This window comes from Nilaparvata lugens, chromosome 1 (genome assembly GCF_014356525.2).
Source record: "Nilaparvata lugens isolate BPH chromosome 1, ASM1435652v1, whole genome shotgun sequence".
Lineage (NCBI taxonomy): Eukaryota > Metazoa > Arthropoda > Insecta > Hemiptera > Delphacidae > Nilaparvata > Nilaparvata lugens.
In genome coordinates, this window is record NC_052504.1 from 44,612,331 (window position 1) to 44,636,526 (window position 24,196).

Below are 24,196 nucleotides of genomic sequence, written 5' to 3' on the forward strand. Positions count from 1 at the left end.
GCTGTCTCAGTACCAAGAAAAATATTCTGCAGCATATAAAATTAGTGAATCAATTAATATTGATCTTATTAAGAGCATTCAGTACTTATCATCCTTTGATGATAGTCATACTAGTCCGCCAGAAAAAACTCATTGATAATTATAGTAATAAGGTTCCAGTTATTTCATATAAGGATCTGGAGAGCTTCAAGAACTGGCATTGTAAGTTCTAAGGAATTTCAGAAGGATAAATTGGTGGATACCTGTATTCATGGCGAGCGTTTTAAGAATCAACTAGAAAAAACCATAGTTGGTCTTTATTATCCTCAATTGGATACATGGTTACTGATAATCAGTCATCAGCTATCTTTTTGATTTCCTTCTTGGTATTCTTCAAGAACTTCACAGAAGCAGCGGTAAGAATTATTAATCACCAGTCATTGAACCTTGTGGTGATTAATTATATTTGGAAAATTCATGTATCTACCACTGAGCTAGAGCTGCGGTTTGAACCCAGCAATTTTGCGAGCCGGACGGCCTTAACTATTTGCGAATTTATTCGCAAATTAGGGACTTTAGCAACCGCTCTTATAAACATCAAGAACACTGTTTCATCTATAAAGGATTTACAATTTACCACTTTACAACGTAAATATATTGAGGTAAAGTTATAAAGCCTCCTCCCCAAATTGTCAGCCCCATCACCACTTATCACTATTAATTTTTTGAAAAATCTTTTTTTTAGTAGAAAATTAAAGATTGATGGTATGGGTGGGGATGAAGCCCTGACAGCCACTAGTAGTCGACGCCTATGATCATTGTAATTTCTCGCTATTCACTACATCTGTATCAGCAATAAAAATGAACTGTTTACTGTACTCCATAAGTCGAGAAGATCTACAATGTAAACATACGGTACATGCGCGTGTGAGAGCCAGATTCTCGGAAGGCTTAATGCTGACACGGTCTAGCTAAAATCTCTTTGTTCTCATTCACCACTTTATACTTGAGAAAGTAAAATTTTGAGAAAGTAAATTTTTTACATACGATATTATCTTATCTCAAGAATTCAGGAGGAACCAGCATTTATTTTATTATATCTTCATTGTTATTTTCTTCTTGTTGAACGGCTAAGCTCTTTATCGTGACTATCGACAGCTTGTTTACAGATATTCCGAATTTTACATACAGCAAAGAGTGTTTAAAGAATGGAGTAACTTTGAATAGAAAAGGAAAATATTCAACTGTATAGCATTGTAAGTACAAAGAAGGACAATAAATGGAGTCTAAAGACCTCGTCAGTATGCTTGATAGATTCAAAGCAGATTTAAAGCAAGAGCTTAAAACCGAATTTGATGAGAAGGTGAGTGTCATTACAGACAGGGTTGCAGATGTTATGAAGGAACAACTACTCAATATCAACGAAACACTTAAAGAGCAGAAGGAGAAGATAAGTCGATTGGAAAAAAAGGTCAGGGAGAGGAACATAGTTATACACGGGCTGAAGAATGATAATACGAGCGATCTAAAAAGTTTGGTTATTGAACTAATAAGAGGAAAACTCGATGTAAGAATTGAAAACTGGGAGGTGGACTTTGTCAGAAGAATAGGAAAAAACGAAGATAATACAGCCAGACCAATTGTTCTGGCGCTGACAACGCTGTCGAAAAAAACGGAAGTTTTGAAGAATAGTAAGAAATTGAAAGGATCTAATATTTCTGTCTCTGAAGACTATCCTGAGGACGTTCAACAAATTAGGAAGAGCCTTAGAAACGATCTAGTAACAGCCAGAAAAGAAGGTAAATATGCCGTAATCAAGTACAATAAATTAGTCGTGATGGAATATAAGAAAGGAAATAAAAAAAGAGAGTTAAGTGTTTCTCCAACGAGTGAGGAAAGCCAGGCAAAACAAATGAGGGCATCAGATGAGAAACAGAAGGAAAGAATACCCGAAAAGACAGGAAAGGAAAGTAGCAGCGTAGAGAAAAAGGGTCCTATAGACAACTATTTCCAGATGAAAAGTAGGGATAAGAACTTGGATATGAATGAATAGCGTTTAATGGAAACTGGGCTGCCAACCAACAAAAACGGGATGATATTAAAAGCAAGGAATTCAAGAAATAAAATTTCCCCAGAAAGGTTGGTCACCGAAGGGAATTGTGACCGTAACCCCCCAGGATTAGTGATAGGAACACTAAATGTAAGAACTCTTCGTACGGAAGACAGACTGTGTGAATTAGAAGAAGCATTACAAGAAACAAATATAGACATTCTTGGTTTAGCAGAGGTAAGGAGAAATTCTGAAAAAAATATATACAGAAAAAGCGAATTCATTTTCTACCACTTTGGCGAGACACAAGGACAAAAAGGAGTTGGATTTTTAATAAAGAAACATTAAAAAGAAAAAATAATCGAACTCAAGGGTTTCTCAGAAAGAATTGCAGTGTTGAGACTGAGAGTTGGAATCTGTAGAACGTTGAATATTTATCAAGTTTACGCCCCTACAGCTGAATCAGATGTGATTGAATGAGAACTTTTCTACGAGACTCTTTCTACGATCTTGTCTCAAGATAAAAGCAATAATTGGAAAAACTCTACGATAATACTAGGAGATTTCAATGCACAAGTTGGATTTCAGGAAGAAAACGAGGCGAATGTCGTAGGTAAATATGGATATGGAAGGAGAAACGAGTCAGGCCAAATGCTAGTTGATTTCTGTTTTCAACAAGGGTTGAAGGTGATTAATTCATTTTTCAAAAAAAGAAGAGGAAGAAAGTGGACATGGATCTCTCCGAATCAGCAAACAAAAAGTGAAATTGATTATGTTTTGACAGCGTATAGAGGCCTCGTGGAACAGTTCGACGTCACCGGAAAAATTAAATTCTTCACAGACCACAGACTGATAACTATCATACTGTCTAAAGAATGGAATTCATTGAGACCGAGGCGTACATGGAATAAAAATGTTGTTAAAATGCTGGCACTTAATGAAACAGAGACACATGAATTAGCGGCAAATGTACGACATATAATTGAAAATGAATCGCACCTGACACTGCAGGAATCATACAATTTGATGGAATCTCTGGTTGTGAGTTCTTTCAAACAATCAGCATCGACGAGACCAACAAAAATTTCTCAGAGCACGAAAAATATAATTTGTTCGAGAGAAGCTATGAAGAGGAAAAATCCAAAAACTGTAGAGGAAAAATTGAGTATAACCTTCTATGCAAATTAGCGAGATTCCATATCCGAAATGACCTAAAAATTCATGAAGATCGAATCATATCAGAAGCCTTAGAGTCAACTAGCTCAATTAAACAAATGAAATAAAATTTATCGTACGGTCTTCAATGGAACACAGGGTTGAAAGATATACATGGAAAAATAGATAGAAGAAGACAAGGTATAATTGGAAAAGCGACACAATTCTACAAAGAGTTATTCAAATGTACTGGGAATGCGACTTTCGAAATCTCAAACGCTGCGTCCATCACAGATACTATACCAGATTTCCAAGTGCAGGAAGTAATGGATTGCATTAAATCACTAAAAAGAAACAAAATGGCTGGTAACGATAAAATCACAAACGAAATAATTCAAACTCTTGCTCCCGTGATAATAGCCTTATTAGTGAACATATTCAATAGAGTATTGAAAGAACAGCAGATCCCTCATCAGTGGAAATCAGCCGATATGATACTTCTATATAAAAAAGGAGACATCTATGACATCAATAACTTCCGTCCAATCAGCATCACGTCATCCATAGGAAAATTGTTTATGAGATTGTTGACAAACCGCATCCAGCCGATACTTGAAACACAACAACCTGTCGAGCAAGCTGGTTTCCGAAAAGGATTTTCAACACTTGATAATATCCAAGTCGTCAATCAACTCATTGAAAAATGTTCGGAGTATCAAATTGGTCTATATTTGGCATTTGTTGATTACCGAAAAGCATTCGATAGTATAAGCCATGCATTCTTGTTCACAGCCCTTCGAAATCAAGGTGTTCCAGAGATTTATATGAATATACTGGAGCACTATTATGAAAACAGTACTGCAAGGGTAATTCTTGAAAAACCAGGCAATTATTTCAAGCTAGAAAGAGGAGTGAGGCAAGGCGACCCGGCATCACCGATACTGTTCAACGCAGCTCTTCAAGAGGTTTTCAAATTATTAAAATGGGAGAGATTCGGCATCAATATCAATGGAGAAAATCTAAATCATCTTCGCTTCGCTGACGATATCGTGGTTATTGCCAAGTCAAGTCGAGAGCTGCAGGGTATGTTGGAGGATCTCGCAAGCGCCAGTGAACAGGCTGGACTCATCATCAATCCGGATAAAACCTTCATAATGTCCAACAGAGAAAACTGTGAAATACAGATTGGGGGTAGAATGTTGAGTCTGACAAACGAAGTGGTTTATCTGGGTCAAAGCTTCTCATTTGCAACGAGGGAACAAAATGAAGTGAAGAGAAGATGCAACATAGCATGGAAGAAGTATTGGGCTTTGAAGTGTATTATGAAAAATAAAGAGCACAATATTTCAACAAAGGCCAAAGTGATAAAATCATGTATAATGCCAGCACTTATATATGGAGCACAGACCTGGGCTTGTAAGAAAACGTCGCTGAAAAAGATTCAAAAACCTGGGGGAGGCCTATGCCCGCTAGTGGGCCTAGTTTCCAGAGAAATTATCAAATTTATGTATTGGAAGAGGAAATTATTGTTTTATTATATTCTTCTTTATATTATATTATTCTTTCGATTTCATTAAATTTCATAAACTATCATTTTTCATTTTGCTCGAGGAAGGAAAAAAAATACTCCTGTATAACAGGAGTAAAAACTAAATTTGTACGACTGTACGGACTCTATTTCATTTGAAGATTTATATATGTATTTATATAAAAAAAGAAGAATTTCTCTAGTATATTGAAAACTGAAGATGAATGGTTTGTAATAAATTGTAAATTGTTTTTTCTAATGATGTATTGAAAAACGTTGTCTGGAGACTAAATAAAGGCTTTATTTATTTATTTATTTATTTATTATAAAGCCTCCTCCCCAAATTGTCAGCCCCATCACCACTTATCACTATTAATTTTTTGAAAAATCTTTTTTTAGTAGAAAATTAAAGATTGATGGTATGGGTGGGGATGAAGCCCTGACAGCCACTAGTAGTCGACGCCTATGATCATTGTAATTTCTTGCTATTCGCTACATCTGTATCAGCAATAAAAATGAACTGTTTACTGTACTCCATAAGTCGAGAAGATCTACAATGTAAACATACGGTACATGCGCGTGTGAGAGCCAGATTCTCGGAATGCTTAATGCTGTAATGCTGACACGGTCTAGCTAAAATCTCTTTGTTCTCATTCACCACTTTATACTTGAGAAAGTAAAATTTTGAGAAAGTAAATTTTTTTTACGTCATGTTATTATTGAAAATAATAAAAATAATAATAAAAATAATGTTATTATTGAAATTTTCATGTTATTATTGAAAATGGAAAAGAGAGAAGAAAACATATTCATGGTGAAGGAGAAAGGAATCAGACGAAAAGGGATTGGGACAAATAGTAAATAGATACATAGAAAAAGTGAATTGAATGGGGATGGAAAAATTGATAAGAGGTAGTGAAACATATTAAGCCTGTTATACAAAAAGAGGTAATGTAACAAAGCATGAAACTAATACAGAAGAATACCAAGCTAGCATGTACGGGGGGAAATAAAGTTAGAAGAGGAGAACAAGATAAGAAGGCAGGAAACAGAAGAAGAGACATGAGGAGGAGAGGAGATGACACCGAAAAACCAAAGGCAAGAAGAACAAGAAAGGAGGGAACAAGAATCAGAAAAAGAAGGATTATGAGAAAATAAAAAGAAACGGAAGAAAAAAAGAAAGAAGGAAGAGTGTACTTCTCTGAACAGAAATTGTGAGTATTATGTAATAGGATACAACATAATAAGTTCAGATAAACACTCTCAATTTGTAATCTTCCAAATTTACTAATAATAAGAAAATTTTAATTGATAATCATTCTGTCTTATTCAGTAATTAATGGAGTGAATAAGAGTGTAATATAATAGCCCGCCGACTTGCCTTCAAGGTCGACGAATCATGTGCCTTGGCGCAAAAGTTTGGCCAATTGCGAATAGTGCCAGGAATGCTAGTCGAAGTGGGAAATTTGAATCGATCTATCGGCGCACCAGTTTTTGAGCTGTAGATCGTGAAATTACCTACGAATTTTACTTTCCTTGCCCTATTACCATAGGTAAGGAAAGTATTGCTTTCCGAAAAAAATTAAGGTACCCCAATTTCTAAATTTCTATACGTTTCAAGGTCCCCTGAGTCCAAAAAAGTGGTTTTTGGGTATTGGTATGTATGTGTGTGTGTGTATGAGTGTATGTGCGTCTGTGTACACGATATCTCATCTCCCAATTAACGGAATGGCTTGAAATTTGGAACGTAAGGTCCTTACAATATAAGGATCCGACACGAACAATTTCGATCGAATGCAATTCAAGATGGCGGCTGAAATGGCGAAAATGTTGTCAAAAACAGGGTTTTTCGCGATTTTCTCGAAAACGGCTCCAACGATTTTTATTAAAGTTATACCTGGAATGGTCATCGATAAGCTCTATCAACTGCGACAAGTCCCATATCTATAAAAATTCCAGGAGCTCCGCCCCATCTATGCAAAGTTTGATTTTAGATTCTCAATTATAAGGCTTCAGATACAATGTAAACAAAAAATCTCGAGTGGAATAGATTGAGCACGAGAATCTCTACAATTAATGTTAAGTAACATTTTCACCTAAAATTCAAAATAAGCTCGAAATTCGAGAATCCAATTCAAACTGTTGGCAACTGTTGATTCTATTAAATGATTCACTATGAAGAGATAGCAGACCTCGTGTGTCTCCAGCGTTATTGCCCTGTCACCAGCTGGCTCAAATCTTTGAATAGTAGACTTGAGATGCGCGGGAACACTAGCATCAGGTGATCAATTTTCACAACGGCAAGGAAAGTTGTGTGAGTGCGCCACACAAGATTTTTTTCCAAGAAAATCTCACTACACTATCGATAAAATGAAATATTGAATGACTTAGCTAAAAACTGACAAACATATATAATTTCTCTTCTGAACATTCAGTAATCAATCAAAATCTTTTCAGATACCACAATCTTTCCCAGACACCGATTAGGTTTTGATATTTTTAGAAAATTTCTATTTTTGTCAACTTTATTATATTCCAGTATTTTCAAGCTTGTTAAGCGTTTCTGGAACAATTCTCTACTCTATAAATTTGATCTTGTCGGTGATATTTTTTCATAAGACATGTAATTATAATTCAACGCCGGCAATAATTTTATCATAGCTGCAGAATATTTTTTTAATGCGAGAGGTTTTAATAAAAGCAGCGAATAAAACAATATATCTCTCTCTCTCTCTCATTCTCACTAACACGTTTCACTCTCTCTCACACGTTTCACTCTCTCAGCTCTCTCTCACACGAGTTTTCCCTTTATAATAGCCAATTTGATGAATCATTGATTTGAAACAGAGCCACCGTTCTGTATTATTATTATTATTATTATTATTATTATTATTATTATTATTACAATAGAATAAACAACTACATAGGCGATGCTAAAAAGACATGGAATACTGTTAATGAAATTCTAAATGTAAAGCAAAAATCAATACAGTCAACAATAGTCGGGAACATTAAAGTCAGAGAAGGAGAAGAACTTGAAAAATTATGTGAAGACTTTAATGAACACTTCAAAAATAAAATAGAAGAAATGAATAAAAACATATCAACAGATATCCTTGATGTATCAATTTCAGAAACTGATGAAACCATACAACTGAACCATACACAGCAATAGTCAAAACAATAAACATGGATAAATTACAAAGAATAGTAAAAAAAAAAACTGAATACAACAGCATCACCCGGCACAGACAATATTAAACCAAAACATATAAAAGATCACTTTGAAAACTTGAAAGAAATCCTACTACACTTATACAACACCATAATAAAAACAGGAAAAATTCCATCAAAAATGAAGACAACGATCCTCAAACCTATCTATAAAAATGGACAGAAAAAAGATATACAAAACTATAGACCCATAGGTGCGATCTCCATTATAATGAAAATACTGGAGTTTATTATGCACGCAGACCTACTCAACTATTCAACACAAAACAATCTGCTGAATGAAAACCAATATGGCTTTGTACCCGGCAAATCTACAACACAACTGCTAGAAAAAGTATCATACAAAATAAATAAGAATATAGATAAAAGAGTAACAACCCTTGCAGTACTACTGGATCTGAGCAAGGCATTTGATACTATCCAGCATGAAATACTGATAGAGAAGTTGAGCAAGATGGGAGTATTGGGAATGGATCTAGAGTTATTGAAGAATTATTTCAGTGACAGAGAAACAATAGTGAAAATTGGAAACAATATTAGTAAACCAAAATCTCAAACATTTGGAGTCATTCAGGGTTCCCCTCTATCACCACTACTCTTCAACTTATATATAAGTGATCTTAAAAACTGCAACTTCAAGGGAGAAGTATACAACTATGCGGATGATACCATTATGCTATTTGCAAGTAAAAGTTTAACAACTGCAGCTGAAAATTTACAAAAAGATTTGAACACAATAACAAAATACTTCCACAACAACTATATACATATAAACAGTACAAAGACAAAAACAATAGTATTTAAAAACCCAAAAATGAGTATAAACATCCTTGACCCAAACAATAGAGTTAAAAGTCATAGCTATAAATGCTTCACCACTTTCAATCCATGCAACTGTAAGAAAATTAAACACTCAGATACAGTAAAATATCTTGGACTGAATTTTGACTCAAACATGAAGTGGCACACCCATTCCCAGATACTAGCAAAAAAACTGAGGTACATAGCACATAGGTGTTACCAAATGAGAGAATTACTGCCTCTGAAAGCAAAACGAACAGTCTACTTCAGCTTGGTTGAATCTCAAATACGATATGGTATAACTGTCTTTGGACATGCACCCAATTATATATTGAACCCAGTAAGTCAGCTAATCAACAGAATCAAAAGAATATTTTTCCAAGGAGTGGATACAAACACTTTAAAACTGCTCTCATTCAGAAACCTGTACAATTATATAATACTGCTGAAATACTATTTTGAAAATGCTTATCGACGTACCAATGAAAACAGATACAACACCAGACACACACAATATAGAACACCAGAATACTTCACTGAAATAGGAAAAGCTGTACCAGAATATTTTATACCATCCATTCTCAATAGTCTACCGAATCATCTACAACATCTAGACACTTACAGACAAGTGAAAATAGAAATTAAAAATTACTACTCCACAATTCAATAGATAAAAATATCACTCTTACATTATTACCACGAAATAAACACATCTACAAATTTGTATTTCCTAAAACATTTCCATCCATAAATTCAAATCTTTGAAAAATATCTCTGAGTATGTACAATGCCTCAATATAAGCTAAAATTAGCTTCATGGGGCAGCCACAAAAATATAATAAGAAAATTTTAATAGATTCTCACTTCATGTATGATAGATATAAGATGATATATGTATAATGATTAATTCAATTTGTGAAACTTATCATTCATGTAATGTGAGAGAAATCTGAATAAAAAAAAATAATTATTATTATTATTGTTAATAATAGTATTATTATTCTTATTCAAAGAAATACAATAGCATTCGAAATAGATATGATCAACTCTTCATCTACCTTTTTTCACACATCTCTTACAACTTCCCTTCACCACCAACTTTCTTATGTAATTTATCTTAACTATCTATCTATCTTATTTTAACTATCCTCCAACTTATAGGAAATACTGACGAATTTTAGTGAATCACACTCCTCTTCCTTCTTCCATCTCTTTCTTTTTTTCTTCTGTTTTTTCCTTTCTTTTCATCCTCTAATTCTATTTTTTCTTAACTTTTTTGTTCAACTTCTCCATTATATCTTTTCCTTTTCTCAACTGCACTTTCACTTTCATCTTTCCAGTGGAGTGTTAGTGAAAATTATATCCATGATAACCTTTTCCAACGATCATGAACGGTTTAAACTTGGCCGATTTAAGTAGATATAGAAAAATATTGTATTATCGAATACAAATTCCATTTCATCTTCAGACCGTTCATTAATTTTTCAAATTGTACTGTAAAGAATTAATTGAAGTTAGCTGTATAGTTGATATTATGAATAATTACGAACCAACGATCATGATGCTACAAAAATGATTACGCGACAGCTGCAACCCTAAACTCTAGACTAACAATGAGAAAGAAAGAAATGAACAACACTAATCATTCATTTATTTTGAATAGGTCAACTAAGGACCACAGTAATTCACCATTAACCACTGTTGGAATGTTCCTCCATTTCAATAAATATGCTTTTTGTGTAGTTGAGAAGTTGATATTGTGGTAATTATTCATATTGAATGAAAAAGACTAAGAAATTGTCAAAAAACCACTGATTTATTGATAATTAGAAAGACCGGTTTCGGTTATTACACCATTGACAAATCTCTGAGTTTATCAGAGATTGACAATTCGGTTATTACACCATTATTGTCAATCTCTGATAAACTCAGAGATTTGTCAATGGTGTAATAACCGAAACCGGTCTTTCTAATTATCAATAAATCAGTGGTTTTTTGACAATTTCTTAGTCTTTTTCATTCAATAAATATGCAAACAAATAAATAGTATCCTCTGAATTGATTTTCAATACTAATTAATGATTGCATGATTTGAAGTTCGTACTGGATATATTCTTTTGTAATGATTCAAGTGTAACCAGTACCTGTAAATATATATAATATGAATATTAACTGTAGCCTAACTAGTAGATAGTAAGCTCAATGAAAAGTATTTTTATGCTTGATAAATGTATATTTCAATAATGATAATTTATAAAGCTATGTTCAGATTCTATTATCAATTAGTTAATATTTATAATGCAATTATCAAACATGTTCGTTTCAAAAAAGACTTAGATATTTGATACATTGAATGAATCAATGAAATTTTATATTTTGAGGCGAGTGATTCATGCATATATGAGTATAAGATTTATAAATTGAAGTATATTGTAATGAATATAATCATATTTTTTATTATAATATTATTAATTTCATTACTTTTGTGATTAATTTCAATTTGAGAGTTGAGAGTATATGAGATTCTCTATTCACAAGTTCACAAAAACGATCTTGGATCGCTGCCATATATTGGAGACAAGCTGATGATTGACTTCTATTGATAATTACTTCTCAATGATTGACTATTCTGAAATTCTCACGAAACGTCCCTCAGGGTTGAAAGTGTCATGTAAGTAATTGTCAGTCATACGTTCAATATCCATATAATATTACAGGATTCATTATTTTCCTTCCAGGCGATAGACAGAAATGCGCGGAAACTAGGTTTAAAGCACAACGAAGAATGCGGCTGTAATGTCGCCAAAAGATTGATGGCAACTGCGCTTCTTCCGCATGAGGTCATTCCTCAAGCTGTTCAAGTCATTGAGCAGCTTGTGGAATCAACCCCTCCAGCCTACCAGACAAAAGGAAAACGTCTATTACAGTAAGTACCGTACACATGATGAAGCAGTTGTGAAATTCTGTATCATGTGTAACATGACCATCTTACTTTTTTCAATATAATGGCAAGCAAATCCACTCTGTACAAGCCTGAATGGAAACGCTCAATCAGTTCATACATTCATGTAAAGTTACCTCATGAAACTTGGATCGGTTTCTGGTCAGATTGTTCAATCACTTCTCTTGTTGCAGATATTTTAAGGATGAATGGATCACAAAAGTGACACCTCACGCTTTCTCCGTGCACGGCCAGAAGAGCAGGACATACAACTGCCAGGAATCATTGAACAGAAACATTAATCGAACCATCAAGACTCAAGGGAATACTTGGGACTTTTGGGGTGAGCTTAATAAGTAATCAGTAATAACTCTCACCTATTCTGTATAAGTTAGCTGTTCATTACTCTGATTTTTTATAATAGGGATATGAAATAGAACTATTACAGTTGACCTGTAATAGTTGTCTAAAATTAGTTTTAATTTGATTCTAATACTGAGTGAATTTTTCTTTTTCTCACAAGGGCAAGATCATTCCCTATAGAGTCGTTATAGATCTTTCTTTCAATTATAAGTAATAAGTATCAGTCGACCTTATCTTCAGATTACAAAGGGCTGTGAAGTAATTTTTGGACTGGATTTTAGGGATGGTTGCAGATCAGTATACAAGAGACAAAAGTTACTCAGTCTTCCAGCTCTTTAAAGACGTGCTCAAGTTCGACTTCCATTACCAAGATAACTTTTCAAGGTAGGTTTTAAAGCATTCATACACCACTAGAGAAAGAGATACACTCATATTTCCATTATTTCTCATAGGCTTACATTATTGGAGAGGAGTCCTCATTGCATGCCGATAGAACTTCTCAATAGTCTACTTTGTATTTTTGAGGGAAATAAATGGCTCCTGCAGGATTCCAACATTCAAAAATTGCAGCAAAAATTGGCGGAAGAGAGGATATCTTTGGCCTCTTTTCTAACGTCAGCTTCCCACCGCATCACAACCATAGTAATACCACTGGAGTGGTGACAACGCCCAGGACGTCGAGGATGTGGATGCGGAGCTAAGCAGCCTTGATGTCATCCCAGGTATTTTACACTTTTCCGATATAAGTTAAACATACTTAAACATATTCAACATATTCAAAGGAAATGACGTTCATAAATATATTTGACTATAGTTTGTACAAAATAAGACTAATTTTGTCTTATTTACTTAAAACTAAGTCTCAACCTAGTTGAGACTTGGCCCTACATCCGGAGAAATTACAGTGTTGCCAAATCGTGTAAAATTGCAACTTTTTCAAATTCCCAATCAAACATCAGTATTGGATGTAGAATATCATCCCCGATATCCTAGAGTAGTGCTAAAAAAAGTTTCAGGGTTGTAGGATTAAAAGGAAATTTAAATTTTATGATAAAATTGGAAAGATCGCAAAGATTTGTTTTTCTTTTGAATATCACTTCTCTCAGAATCATGGGGTGTCATAATGCGTAATAACTTTATATCATATTAACGGGGAGAATGTCTCCTCTCTATTGGTGTCTAGATCAATTTTATTCGACCTATAGTTATTTTTTAATTAATGATTATTTCGTCAATGTTGAGACATTTCGAGCAGAAAACATGAAATTTTCGACATGACATCTCAACAAAAAGTTATTTTTAGTGAATTGAATAACTATTTTAAAAATGGATATTTTAAGAAAATTTCTATTTTACTAGATCAACAATACTATGAAGAATCTATCTTCTAAATCTCATGGATTAATCTCTTACTGAATTTGAAATGTTCTGTAACAAAAATTTAAACTTTAGGCGCTCATATCTCAAAAAGTAATGATCGGAAAAAATGTTTCTCTGAGAAAACTTTTTCATTTTGATAGCTCAATGATATACAAATTGAAAAACTTTGAAAAATATCACGAGTAGAAAGTTTATTTTCAGCCTTTGCACAGCTTTCTGAAGATGGTGTGGATCACTGAAACTAGTTGTTATAATTTGTATTTTTAATCTATAATTTTATTAGTTTCAAAAAAGGGTTTAAAGTTTATTCATTTAAGCTCATTTTATAAATGAAAATAAGTATCCCTGAATTCATACATTAGAAAAAAGGTTTTTATATTTATTTTTATTACCCTAGCTGATATCATAGCTCAAGAACCGGCTATTACATAATAAATTATACAAACAAGATTTATTTTATAAATAAATCTTGAAAGTTTGAAGATATTCCAATTTGATAATTTGAATTTCTTTGTTCCAGTTGGAGCTACTGTCACTGTAGTACCTACTGCTGCTGTTGTAACTACTGCTACTGAGGCGGGCCCATATTCAAATTATATATGGGAGCCAACCCAATTGATAACAGAAACGTTTATGCCATTGGAACTGATAGTTCGACGGAAAGTTGAACTAGAAAGGTCGGTTGGTGCGGCCCATGTGGAAGAGAGTGAGCTGGCTGGAGAGGGCTGCACAGCCTGCGTCTTGTGCTTAGATTACAAGGTAACTAGGCTGTGCAGTCCATGCGGCCATGCTAATATGTGCACGGCATGCTGCAATCCATTTATTGCACAAGAATGCCACTATTCAGTAACAAACTCTGACGGAAGCGTGGAGGTGACAGATATCCATCCAGTTACCACTAACATGTCCAGTTTGTAGGGCGATAATAGGGCAAATTATTAGAGTAGTTATGTAGGTAGTTAGTTATTTTCTTGGTGTTTCTTTGTAATATAAGAGATGATTATTCATATTCAGTGTAATAAAATATTGTTTATAAATCATAGTTTTATTCATCAGCATTGAAAATCCCCAATCCATTCTGAAGGCTGAGCGTGTATCTGTGTAGTATGTTAACTCATATTGCTGCAGAATGTAATAAAGCAATACAATTCCAAGAGAAAAAAAATCATAAATTTCATTATGAACTTCCTTCATACCTGCTTCAAAGGCTGTTCTCTCCAACTGAAACCGACGACGGTCATAGTATAACCTATTGTCCGTATAATGTATTGTCTATACTACAATAGCCTTTGACTTCTATGATGACTTCTGCCGAACCTCCTGTCCCATTCTGATATCAATAAAAACTGTTATATGCCTTCACGGTTTAGATGTATGTCGCTTCTTGATAAGCTTTGCAGGAACTCATGTTACACCAAGAGCTACAGAGAATAGACTGTCTAATCTCTAATAGTTGGAAATTATAACTTCGATGGACCTGTAAAGACTACGGAAATGGGAATCTCCGAGTAAAAGTATAAGTGTGGGATAACATCACTAAACTTAACAGGATAAGGGCATAGGGGCGATGTCAGGATACACCACCGTCAAAGTCAGACACATCCATCCTAGCACTGAAAATCAGTCTTGTTTTGGCGGTGCTACTTTTGTCGTTCTTGTGCTGAAAAAGAAGTGTCTTGTTTTGGCGGGGCGAGTCCATGACTAATTTCTCTACCTGGAAAACAGTCTCTGGTTGTCGCTATCAGCTTTTGTCGTTTATGTGGAGAAGCCAGTCTATTGCTATATTTCCATAAGGTCTATAGTTTCAATCAGGTACTTGTGGATGAGAATACTGTGTGAGGTTCACAGTTCACAGAACTACTAGTTTAAGAAATAGTGCAAATGGAGCTGGAACACAGGAAATAAATGAGTGAATATAGACATTAAAAGCTTGAAGAATAAACTACTGAATGAGGAGTTGATTCATGTTTTAGAAGATAATAATCCAGATACATCGTATGACACCTTCTGATCCACTTTAAAATATCATTATACAAAATAATATCAAGCTTTGATTCAAATGAAAGTTTCGTCTTAATTAAAATGCTTTTCTTCATTTTTTAAATAAATTTCTATTGTTTTATTGAAAATTTAAAGCAAATTTTTGCTTTACCATCAAATGCTTTGCAACTCTCAATCTTACAATGTTCCCATCTGGGAACTGGTGGATCGTCCCCTTTTCCAAATATATAGAAAATTACGTTATATTATTTAGTGGCCAAACTTGTTTAATAGCAGTATTATTCCAAGTAAGTATTAATACTGTTATTAAATGAAAGTGCACTTCAAATAATAGAAGATAGTTTTCAATAATAGCTAATTATATTTTTTTATAAATTATGGTGAACGCTCCATTACAATAGAGGTGCCTTTCATTATTACAGTTATTCAATGAAATTCAACACTGAGAAAATGTACGGTATTTATTATTATTTCCTTACATAATATTCTATCTTTTTAAACATGAATAGAATTTCTTTGACAATCTCATCATGAATATATGAAATATACTAATTAAATGAATCTCCATTGGTTGTTAGTTTGAGAATTAATGTAGGCTGGATATAATACTATATGCTTAAGGTAATGCCTGAGCAATAGCATTTCTTTTTAAATTGGCCTGGATATTATCATGTTGATGTTCAAGGACATTGGGTTGTTCATCTTCATAGTTTTCATATTCGTCATCACTTAATCCATCATTTTGTATAACAATGTTGTGAAGGATACAGGCTGCAATGATGGTAGTGGTAAATAAGCGTGGAGTAGTCAATTCTAATAAATTTAATCTCCTGAATTTACCTTTCAATCTTCCAAAAGCATGTTCTATTGTTGACCGAACAGATGATAATTTTCAGAGTATAAGAGTCATAATGTACGGCAACAAAGGGTAGGCACAATCGGCAAGTAGGTGGCGTTCATCTAAGAAAACCAGTTGGTAATGGTCGTTGGCAAGAGCTTGCCCTAGATCACTGACTCTAAATACCCTTGCATCATGTAGTCTTCCGGGGAAGCCAGTGGCAACATTGATAAATTTACAATTTTCATCACAAACAGCTAGCAAATTAACTGAATGATATTTGTTTCTATTGTAATAATCATGTGCATTATCTACTGGCTGTTTAATTTTGATGTGTGTTGAATCCATGACACCAATTATTCCAGGAAATCCATGAGATCTTACTTGAAATACCTGTAAAAGGCCCAGTATGAGAGCATCACACACACAACATAGATGCTTAAACAAAGCCAGAAAAAATCTACTAGTTAAATTATGTTTTACAAATGTCTGAATTTCAAACTACTTATTAATATTTTTTCAAATTATATGTAACTATTAACAAACAAATCAATGCAATAGCACATCCGAAAAAGTTAAATACAGCCTTTAAATAAATAAGATACCTTCACATACGTCTTTAGACATTAAAAAGCTTCAAGATGTCATAAGACCCGGCCAGTGAGAGATTTATCTAAAAAAAGATTATATTTTTAAGTTTAACCGTTGACTGAATGATTTACAATACGTTGACAATATAATTTTCGTTTCTAGGTCTGTTCCTTCCAATATTAAAAAACAGATTCGGCTGTTGCAAAGACATAGCCAGTTCCAATACTGCGGGAATAACATTTAAAATATTATTAACATTATTATCTTTCAAAGCATTTAAAACTACTCCAATCACTTGATCACAGGCTTGATGGCTCTCCATTTTAATTGATTTTACCAAAGACCTTAAAGATGCATAGACTCACATGCAGCGCTAGTGTCGTACTTGGAATTAAAATCCGCCATTAAGGGGGCAACCCATAAGATTATTACATACCAAAGCAGCTTCTCTTTGTCTCAGAAACAGAGTAACGGCCAGCAACAGTCACAGTTATAACATAGTTATTCAAAAGTATTCTTTGAGTATCTATAGTGAGGTCCACGTTATAATGGTAGTGTACGATTTGCAATGGTGTTGCTATCCTTGTCTATCGTTCAACAAATGTGAAAGAGTTAGGGGTTAGTTTTTATTCAGGTTATATTTAATAATGTGTTATTAATATAGGTTAGGTTTTTGCTTTGAAATTGTAATATGCTAGAAAGAGCTAGGGTCCAGGTAGAATTATGCTTTTTGATATTTCAAAGGTGGAAAGATAGGTTAGGATTTTGCTTTGAAATTGCAATATGCTGGAAGGGATCAGAGGTTTTTCAAATAGTTATGTTTATTGATGTTTTAAATGTAAATGGGAGGTTGAGGGTTCGGTTTTTGTTTTAAAATGACAATATGCTGACTTAGTTATAGTGTTTTTTAACATCAGTTGAATAACAACTGTTATATTTTATTAATTATATTTTTCAAAAGTACTCTTCCTTTTATTAAATGATATGATAATATATTGATTATTATATTGAATTCAATGATAAATCATCATTCGATTATAATATCTTTATCAAATATCAAAAAGCATAATTCTACCTGGACCCTAGCCCTATCTAGCATATTGCAATTTCAAAGCAAAAACCCAACCTAACCTTATGGAACTTTATTAAATATAATCCAAAAATACCTAACCACTAACCCCTAACCCCTTCACATTTAATAATTTATATTTCAAAGCAAAATCCTAGCCCCCTAACCTATCCTTTTACCTTTGTAACATCAAAAAACATAACTCTACCTAGACCCTAGACCCTTCTAGCATATTGCAATTTTAAAGCAAATACCTAACCCATCCTAATAAAACATTATTAAATATAACATTATATATATTCATTTAATTTACAATATGTTTTGATGTTTACACGAGTTTGTGGATTTAAGTGAAAATTTCAATATTTTTTGCAATTATGAAGGAAGAGTTTTGTTTAGATTTGTATTTGGAAATTGATCAATCTGATAAATTCAAAATTGTAGTAGATAAATTTTTTGGACTCAAAACTGTGTACAATTTGATTCTTCTGTCATCTTCAGAACAAAACATAAACATGTGGTTCATTCCATGAACATGTTCACAAACATGTGGTTCAAAGCAAAATCCTAACCTCCTAACCTATCTTTTCACCTTTGAAACCTGATAAATTTGTTGAACGATGGACAAGGATAGCAATACCATTGCAAATCATACACTACCATTATAACGTGGACCGCACTATAGATACTCAAAGAGTACTTTTGAATAACTATGTGATAACTGTGACTGTTGCTGGCCGTTACTCTGTTTCTGAGACAAAGAGAAGCTGCTATCATTGGGAAGGCATAGGCATTGTGGGTCTATATCTCTTTATGGTCCTTGGATTTTACAATAAAATAGGTTAGGGTTTTAGTTTTGTTTAGAAAATATAAATAGCAGAAGAGACATCAGCTGTCATAATCATGAAAACCCGTTCAGAGCCACTATCAGTGATCAGGTTTTTTACTGAATGTAAAAAAACCCCGATGGAATTGAACAGTGGCTTTGAACTCAACCAATGAGGCATGCAATTTATAGTCTATACACTCTCACCTTTCTATAAGGAACTACTTTATACAACGAGATTATTTGCGAAGAATCGAAACTACAAATTCGTATGGACCAGAAATGGGAAAGTTTTCATGAGAGAGAGTGAAGAGACCAGACCCATTCGAATTTCCTATAAGGCTGATTTGGACAACCTTCGCACGAAATCGAGAATTGTAAACAAGACTTCGGAAAGTGGATAGGACCGAACTTGGAGCAGGAGAAGAAAAAATAGACTGTTATGGGCGATGTAAGTGTGACGTAAGCCGTTGCTACGACGCCATCTTAGTCTCTAAACAAACCGTTGCTAAGGAGAGAGAACATGTTATTCAAATGGGACTAAAACATCACCTTACATTTACGAGTATATCAATGAAATAATGGATTTCTAAGAGTTGAGAATATTTTTTTCAAGTTCTACACATTCAAATCATCAATTTCCAGTATTTATTCAGATCGAATAAATTTTTTTGGGACAGCCAAAGCAGAAAGTCTCAGGAAGTAGTGCATATTAGGCCTACTATGTATGTAGGCTGCTATGGTAAGCCTTGTTGAAGAGAAAGTTAAAGTGCCACATGAATTCTTACATAAAATTTTTAATTATTATTTTGTTTTCAATATAAGTTTACTTTCACAGCATATGCTGGAAGTTTTAGTCTGCTGTTTCACATTAGAAATGTTTACTTGAAAATACGGTATATACAGTCTGATTTCGATGACAAATGAAAATGGTTTGAAGCAAACGAACATTTTCTTTGTTCCTGACTGTAAACATTACAGTGAAAAGGCAGGCTACATACCATTTTTTTAGATTTCCTGAAAATCCCAAGGTCTAGCTCGTCTCTATAAGTTCTGTACTACATTTTTAGGTTATGTTATTGTTGATAAAAATCAAATTTATCTAGAATAACTACATTAGTGGAATTATTAATACAATAATTCAAATACAATTATGTTTACAGGGAATGTAGCAAATAAAATACATAATTATTTGCTTTACTTTACATGTTCACTTACCCCTTTTAAATTCTTGTAAACATCATCACCGTTTAGTTAGAATGTAGGAAGTATACAACATGATTAGTGGTCACAGCATCTCCATCTTTTTACTGTGTCGAGTTCATTCAATATCTTACTATTTCACGTAAATTGAAAACAATTATATACTTCAGAAAACCTCAACACCAAACTTATAAGTAAGTACCTGAGCTAAACCAAAACACCTAACCTATATATTTAAGCTTTAGTCTACTCTAACAGTTACACTAAACAATAGGAAAACAGAATATATTCATATGAATTTTTAAATTATACAACTTTATAACAATCTAATGAAATTCTAGGTAATAATTCAAATTGCACTTCAACTTTCTCTACAGGTAGGTTTTCCATAGCAGACTACAGACATGGTACTATAAGCTCTACTTCGTGAGACTTTCTGCTTTGGCTGTCCCAAAAAAATTTATTCGATCTGAATAAATACTGGAAATTGATTATTTGAGTGTGTAGAACTTGAAAAAAATATTCTCAACTCTTAGAAATATATTATTTCATTGATATACTCGTAAATGTAAGGTGATGTTTTAGTCCCATTTGAATAACATGCTCTCTCACCATAGCAACGGTTTGTTTAGAAACCAAAATGGCGGCGTAGCAACGGCTTACGTCATCACTTACATCGCCTATTGATTGGTTTCTGTTTTTCGCGATGACTGATGTGGAGGAACTTTTTAATTTGTATGATGGTGATAATAATCCAACAAATGAAATAGATGATTATTTAAGTTACTTACCTGCTAGTGAAAATAAAGATGTAACTTTTTTCAATATTTATGTAATAAATGTCCATAGTTTAGGCATGAATTTCAATGAATTTTTGTGTATTATTCAAAGCTGTCAAACTTCTTACGACATAATCCTTACAGAAACATGGATGAATGAAAATATCCCTTTCACATTCGACATTCCAGGTTACAGGGTAGTTAATAAAAGTTCAAAAGTTAATAAATGCGAAAGTTTATGTATATATGTGAAAGATACAATAGACTTTACTACATTAAACTGTGATATTGAAGAATGCAACTCTATATACCTTAATATTAAAACCATCAGTGGTAAATATTTAAATTTGATTGGCATGTATAGATCCCCTAGCTGCAATGTAGGTACCTAGATTCTTAACTAGTTTAGATAATTATAAAACATCAATTCCAAGAGATATTGACGTCTGTGTAGCAGGTGATATGAACTTGAACATGATTTTAAATAAACTCATTATTGAGTATATATAGATATACTAGCCGTCAGGCTCGCTTCGCTTGCCATATCCGTCTAGCCAGGGGGCTCCGCCCCCTGAACCCCCGACTGGATCGTCCAAGAATAAGATCAGCAGGCTCGCTTCACTCGCCTGCATTTTTCATTTGAGCGTTTTTATCATATGTTAGGACAATCCAGTCGGGGGTCCAGACTAAACGTCTGGCTAAACGGATATGGCGAGCGAAGCAAGCCTGACGGCTAGTAATATAATATTCCCAGGATTGAAGTAGCAGTGCCTAATCAATTTCTCCGCGATGAATGCATTTAAATCTTCAATTTGATGCCAACCTAACAAAGTCAACTCAACTTAATGCCAACCTGACAAAATTATTAATTTAGTTGCCAGTTAACAACTGTTTTGAAGAGGTACTCTATCTAGATTATAGTTCTATAGCAACATATGATATGGAAATTTCAATTATAATTAAGAGATTGGGAGAAGAAGAATATACATGCTAAAAGACAAACTTTAAACCCTTAAAAACAACCCTTAGAGTTAAAATATTGCCAAAAGATTTCTTAGTGCACCTCTAAAGGGCCAACTGAACATACCTACCAAATTTGAACGTTTTTGGTCCGGTAGATTTTTAGTTCTGCGAGTGAGTGAGTGAGTGAGTGAGTGAGTCAGTCAGTGAGGGCCATTTCACTTTTATATATATAGATTTAGTAGCAACGGATTTAAGTCTTATATTAATGGAAATACAAGAGTAACAGAGACTTCGATGTCTTGTCTAGATCATATTTTTTTAAGAAATAATGATAGAAAATAAAATTGTAAAATGGGAAATATTTTGAAAACTTATGTTTCAGATCATTTTTTGGTTTCTCTTCATCTGGGATAAGTAAACTATATTGTCAAGGATGGAATAGCTCCCGTGAATATAAAGAAAATAAATTATGACATCTTAAGACAGTTACCGTATTGGCTGAAAATTATATTTTTCAAAAGTAATCTTTCTTTTATTGAATAAAATGATAATATATTGATTATTATATTGAATTTAATGATAAATCATCATTGGATAATAATATCATCATCAAATAGAATGACGATTGGCTCCAGTTACAGTGCTCGGTAACCATCATCACAAAGAACGTTACATTCAAAGAACTGACTGAATGGAACGGGAAAAACCCGTTACTAAATCATGCGCGATACGGTGCTCACTGAGACCACAAAGTAGAAGGAATTCTTTCTTCTCTGTGCTGCCACAGAGAAGAGGATTTCCTCCTACTTTGTGGTGCTGCTACTTGGAAAAATAACTGTTACTTTGTTTTTCTAAACCAGTGAACAAATGAGCATGTACAGTCGGCAGCCATTGTAAATGAGTGGAAACATGTAGCCATCATGTCTGAGAAATCATCTCATTTTAATTGTGGTTTATGAAAAAAAAATTCTGGTTGCCTGTAAAGTTGGTATACGGGCGAAAGTTTTACGTGACAATGACTTAGAGTGGTAAAATAATTTTAATGTTAATATTCATTCGTATAGTAGGAAGAAGGATGAAGTAATAGTAACAATTTAAAACATTTATTTATACAAAGAATTATATTTAAAACATTTATTTATACAAAGAATCTCACACTGAATTTCATATTTGTGGCACAAGTAGTGGCGCAGTTGCAGGAGATTGCTTGCGGCGCCTGCGCAGGTTGACAGCTCAGTTTCACTCTCTCTCCAGGTGAATGCTTCGGGTCGCTGCTGGTTGCTCGCCACTGCTCCTATTCGTGCTCTTTCCAGACGACTGTGAACCGAAACAAACGCTCTCACTCGCTCTCATTGTGAGCGCATAACGTGGGAACGTAGCAGTTTCTTGAAGTGTCACCCGGCAAACCAATTTATAAGATGTTGTCACGTCAAAACAATTGTCCACCAATTGAAATTTACAGCGTCATCTTCAAAATGTTCATAAGGATAATAGGCCTCCAAAAAGAGGAGCAATATGTCCGTTTGAAGACTGCAGAGAAACATTCAGCAGTAAACATTCAGAGTTAGTCAGACACTTGACAGAAAAGCATGAATTTCAGCAATCAATTGATGAAATCACGTTTGCTTCTAAGGATGGTAAGTTATTATCTGGTAATATGTAGTTATTGATGTAGAGAGTAGTAGTATTGATGATGAGATGTAGTTGAGTTGTTGACAATCTTTAAAACTAGTGATCCGCTGGGTTGAGAACTCCCTCATTAATAGTTGTATTTTGATCTTTAAGATCCGCAACTTTTAATTATACAGAGTTGGTGAAAATTATGGAAACAGCTCAAAAACAATGCTTATAAGTTGAGTTGCCTTAAATCGATTTTGCATCACTGTTTATTATCGAAAATATGTCAAGACTGTGAGAATGAAAAAAATATTGCAAATTTCTCGATTTTTTAAACAAACGAATCTTACTTCAAGTTTATATTTCTACAAAAATCATTTACTTCACATGAAAGAGGAGATTCTGTTATTTAAATAAAGACCAATTACAATTTTTTATCATTTAGGGTTACTGAGATACACAGTTTTGAATTTATAAATTGACCATTTTCTTTTGTATGGGAATATGAGTTGAAATATACTCAAGGAGGAATTTTCTATTATTTATCAAATTTCAATTTCGATTTATTCCAGACAACTCATTTAACATAGGTATTTAATGTCTAGTATGAGCTGGATTATGATGGTGCTAGAGATGAAGAGTGCCACACTTATGTAATTGTTCTTTCACATGATGTGTGATTTTTTTAATCATTGCTAGGAAAATATCCAAGTTGTATAGGGTAGGAGTTGCAGGATTGAATAATTTTGGGAAACTATTAAAAAATACCCCTTTTTTGAAAATTTGTAGCTCCGGAACCAAAAATGGTAGAATCCTGCACAACCACTCAATTTATTTGAAATCCTATTATCTTTGATTTTTTAGAGTATGCTTTTTCT

The 24,196-nt window shown here is 33.6% G+C and overlaps 2 protein-coding genes across 6 annotated transcripts in view; one reads left to right on the top strand and one right to left on the bottom strand.

Moving 5' to 3' along the window:
- The window catches only part of LOC120352740, an 85,857-nt gene extending 71,386 nt beyond the window's left edge, over window positions 1-14,471 (top strand). For 2 of the 4 annotated variants that reach the window (XM_039434758.1, XM_039434763.1), the window contains exons 2-5: window positions 11,486-11,673; window positions 11,883-12,031; window positions 12,333-12,435; window positions 13,952-14,471. In XM_039434758.1, the coding sequence (XP_039290692.1) occupies window positions 11,486-11,673; window positions 11,883-12,031; window positions 12,333-12,435; window positions 13,952-14,006 (495 nt within the window). In that variant the 3' untranslated portion in view covers window positions 14,007-14,471. Of the gene's footprint in view, window positions 1-5,473; window positions 5,927-10,019; window positions 10,510-11,485; window positions 11,674-11,882; window positions 12,032-12,332; window positions 12,436-13,951 lie in introns of those variants that run through there. The other 2 variants (XM_039434770.1, XM_039434765.1) reach the window with 2 other exon arrangements.
- A 1,378-nt stretch (window positions 14,472-15,849) lies between these two features.
- On the bottom strand, window positions 15,850-19,192 carry LOC120352747 (putative nuclease HARBI1). Of its 2 annotated transcripts, none has more exons than XR_005572086.1 (2): window positions 18,964-19,192; window positions 15,850-16,663 (listed from the first exon to the last, which is right to left on the bottom strand). XR_005572086.1 is itself a non-coding variant. In XM_039434798.1 (2 exons), exons 1-2 carry the CDS (start codon window positions 16,895-16,897, stop codon window positions 16,325-16,327), a joined length of 351 nt encoding a protein of 116 aa, XP_039290732.1. In that variant the 5' UTR covers window positions 16,898-17,172; the 3' UTR covers window positions 16,195-16,324. The 2 variants fall into 2 exon arrangements, 1 of the variants encoding a protein (XP_039290732.1); XM_039434798.1 differs by lacking the exon at window positions 18,964-19,192 and adding an exon at window positions 16,886-17,172 and having other exon boundaries at window positions 16,195-16,663.
- Window positions 19,193-24,196: the final 5,004 nt, after the last annotated feature.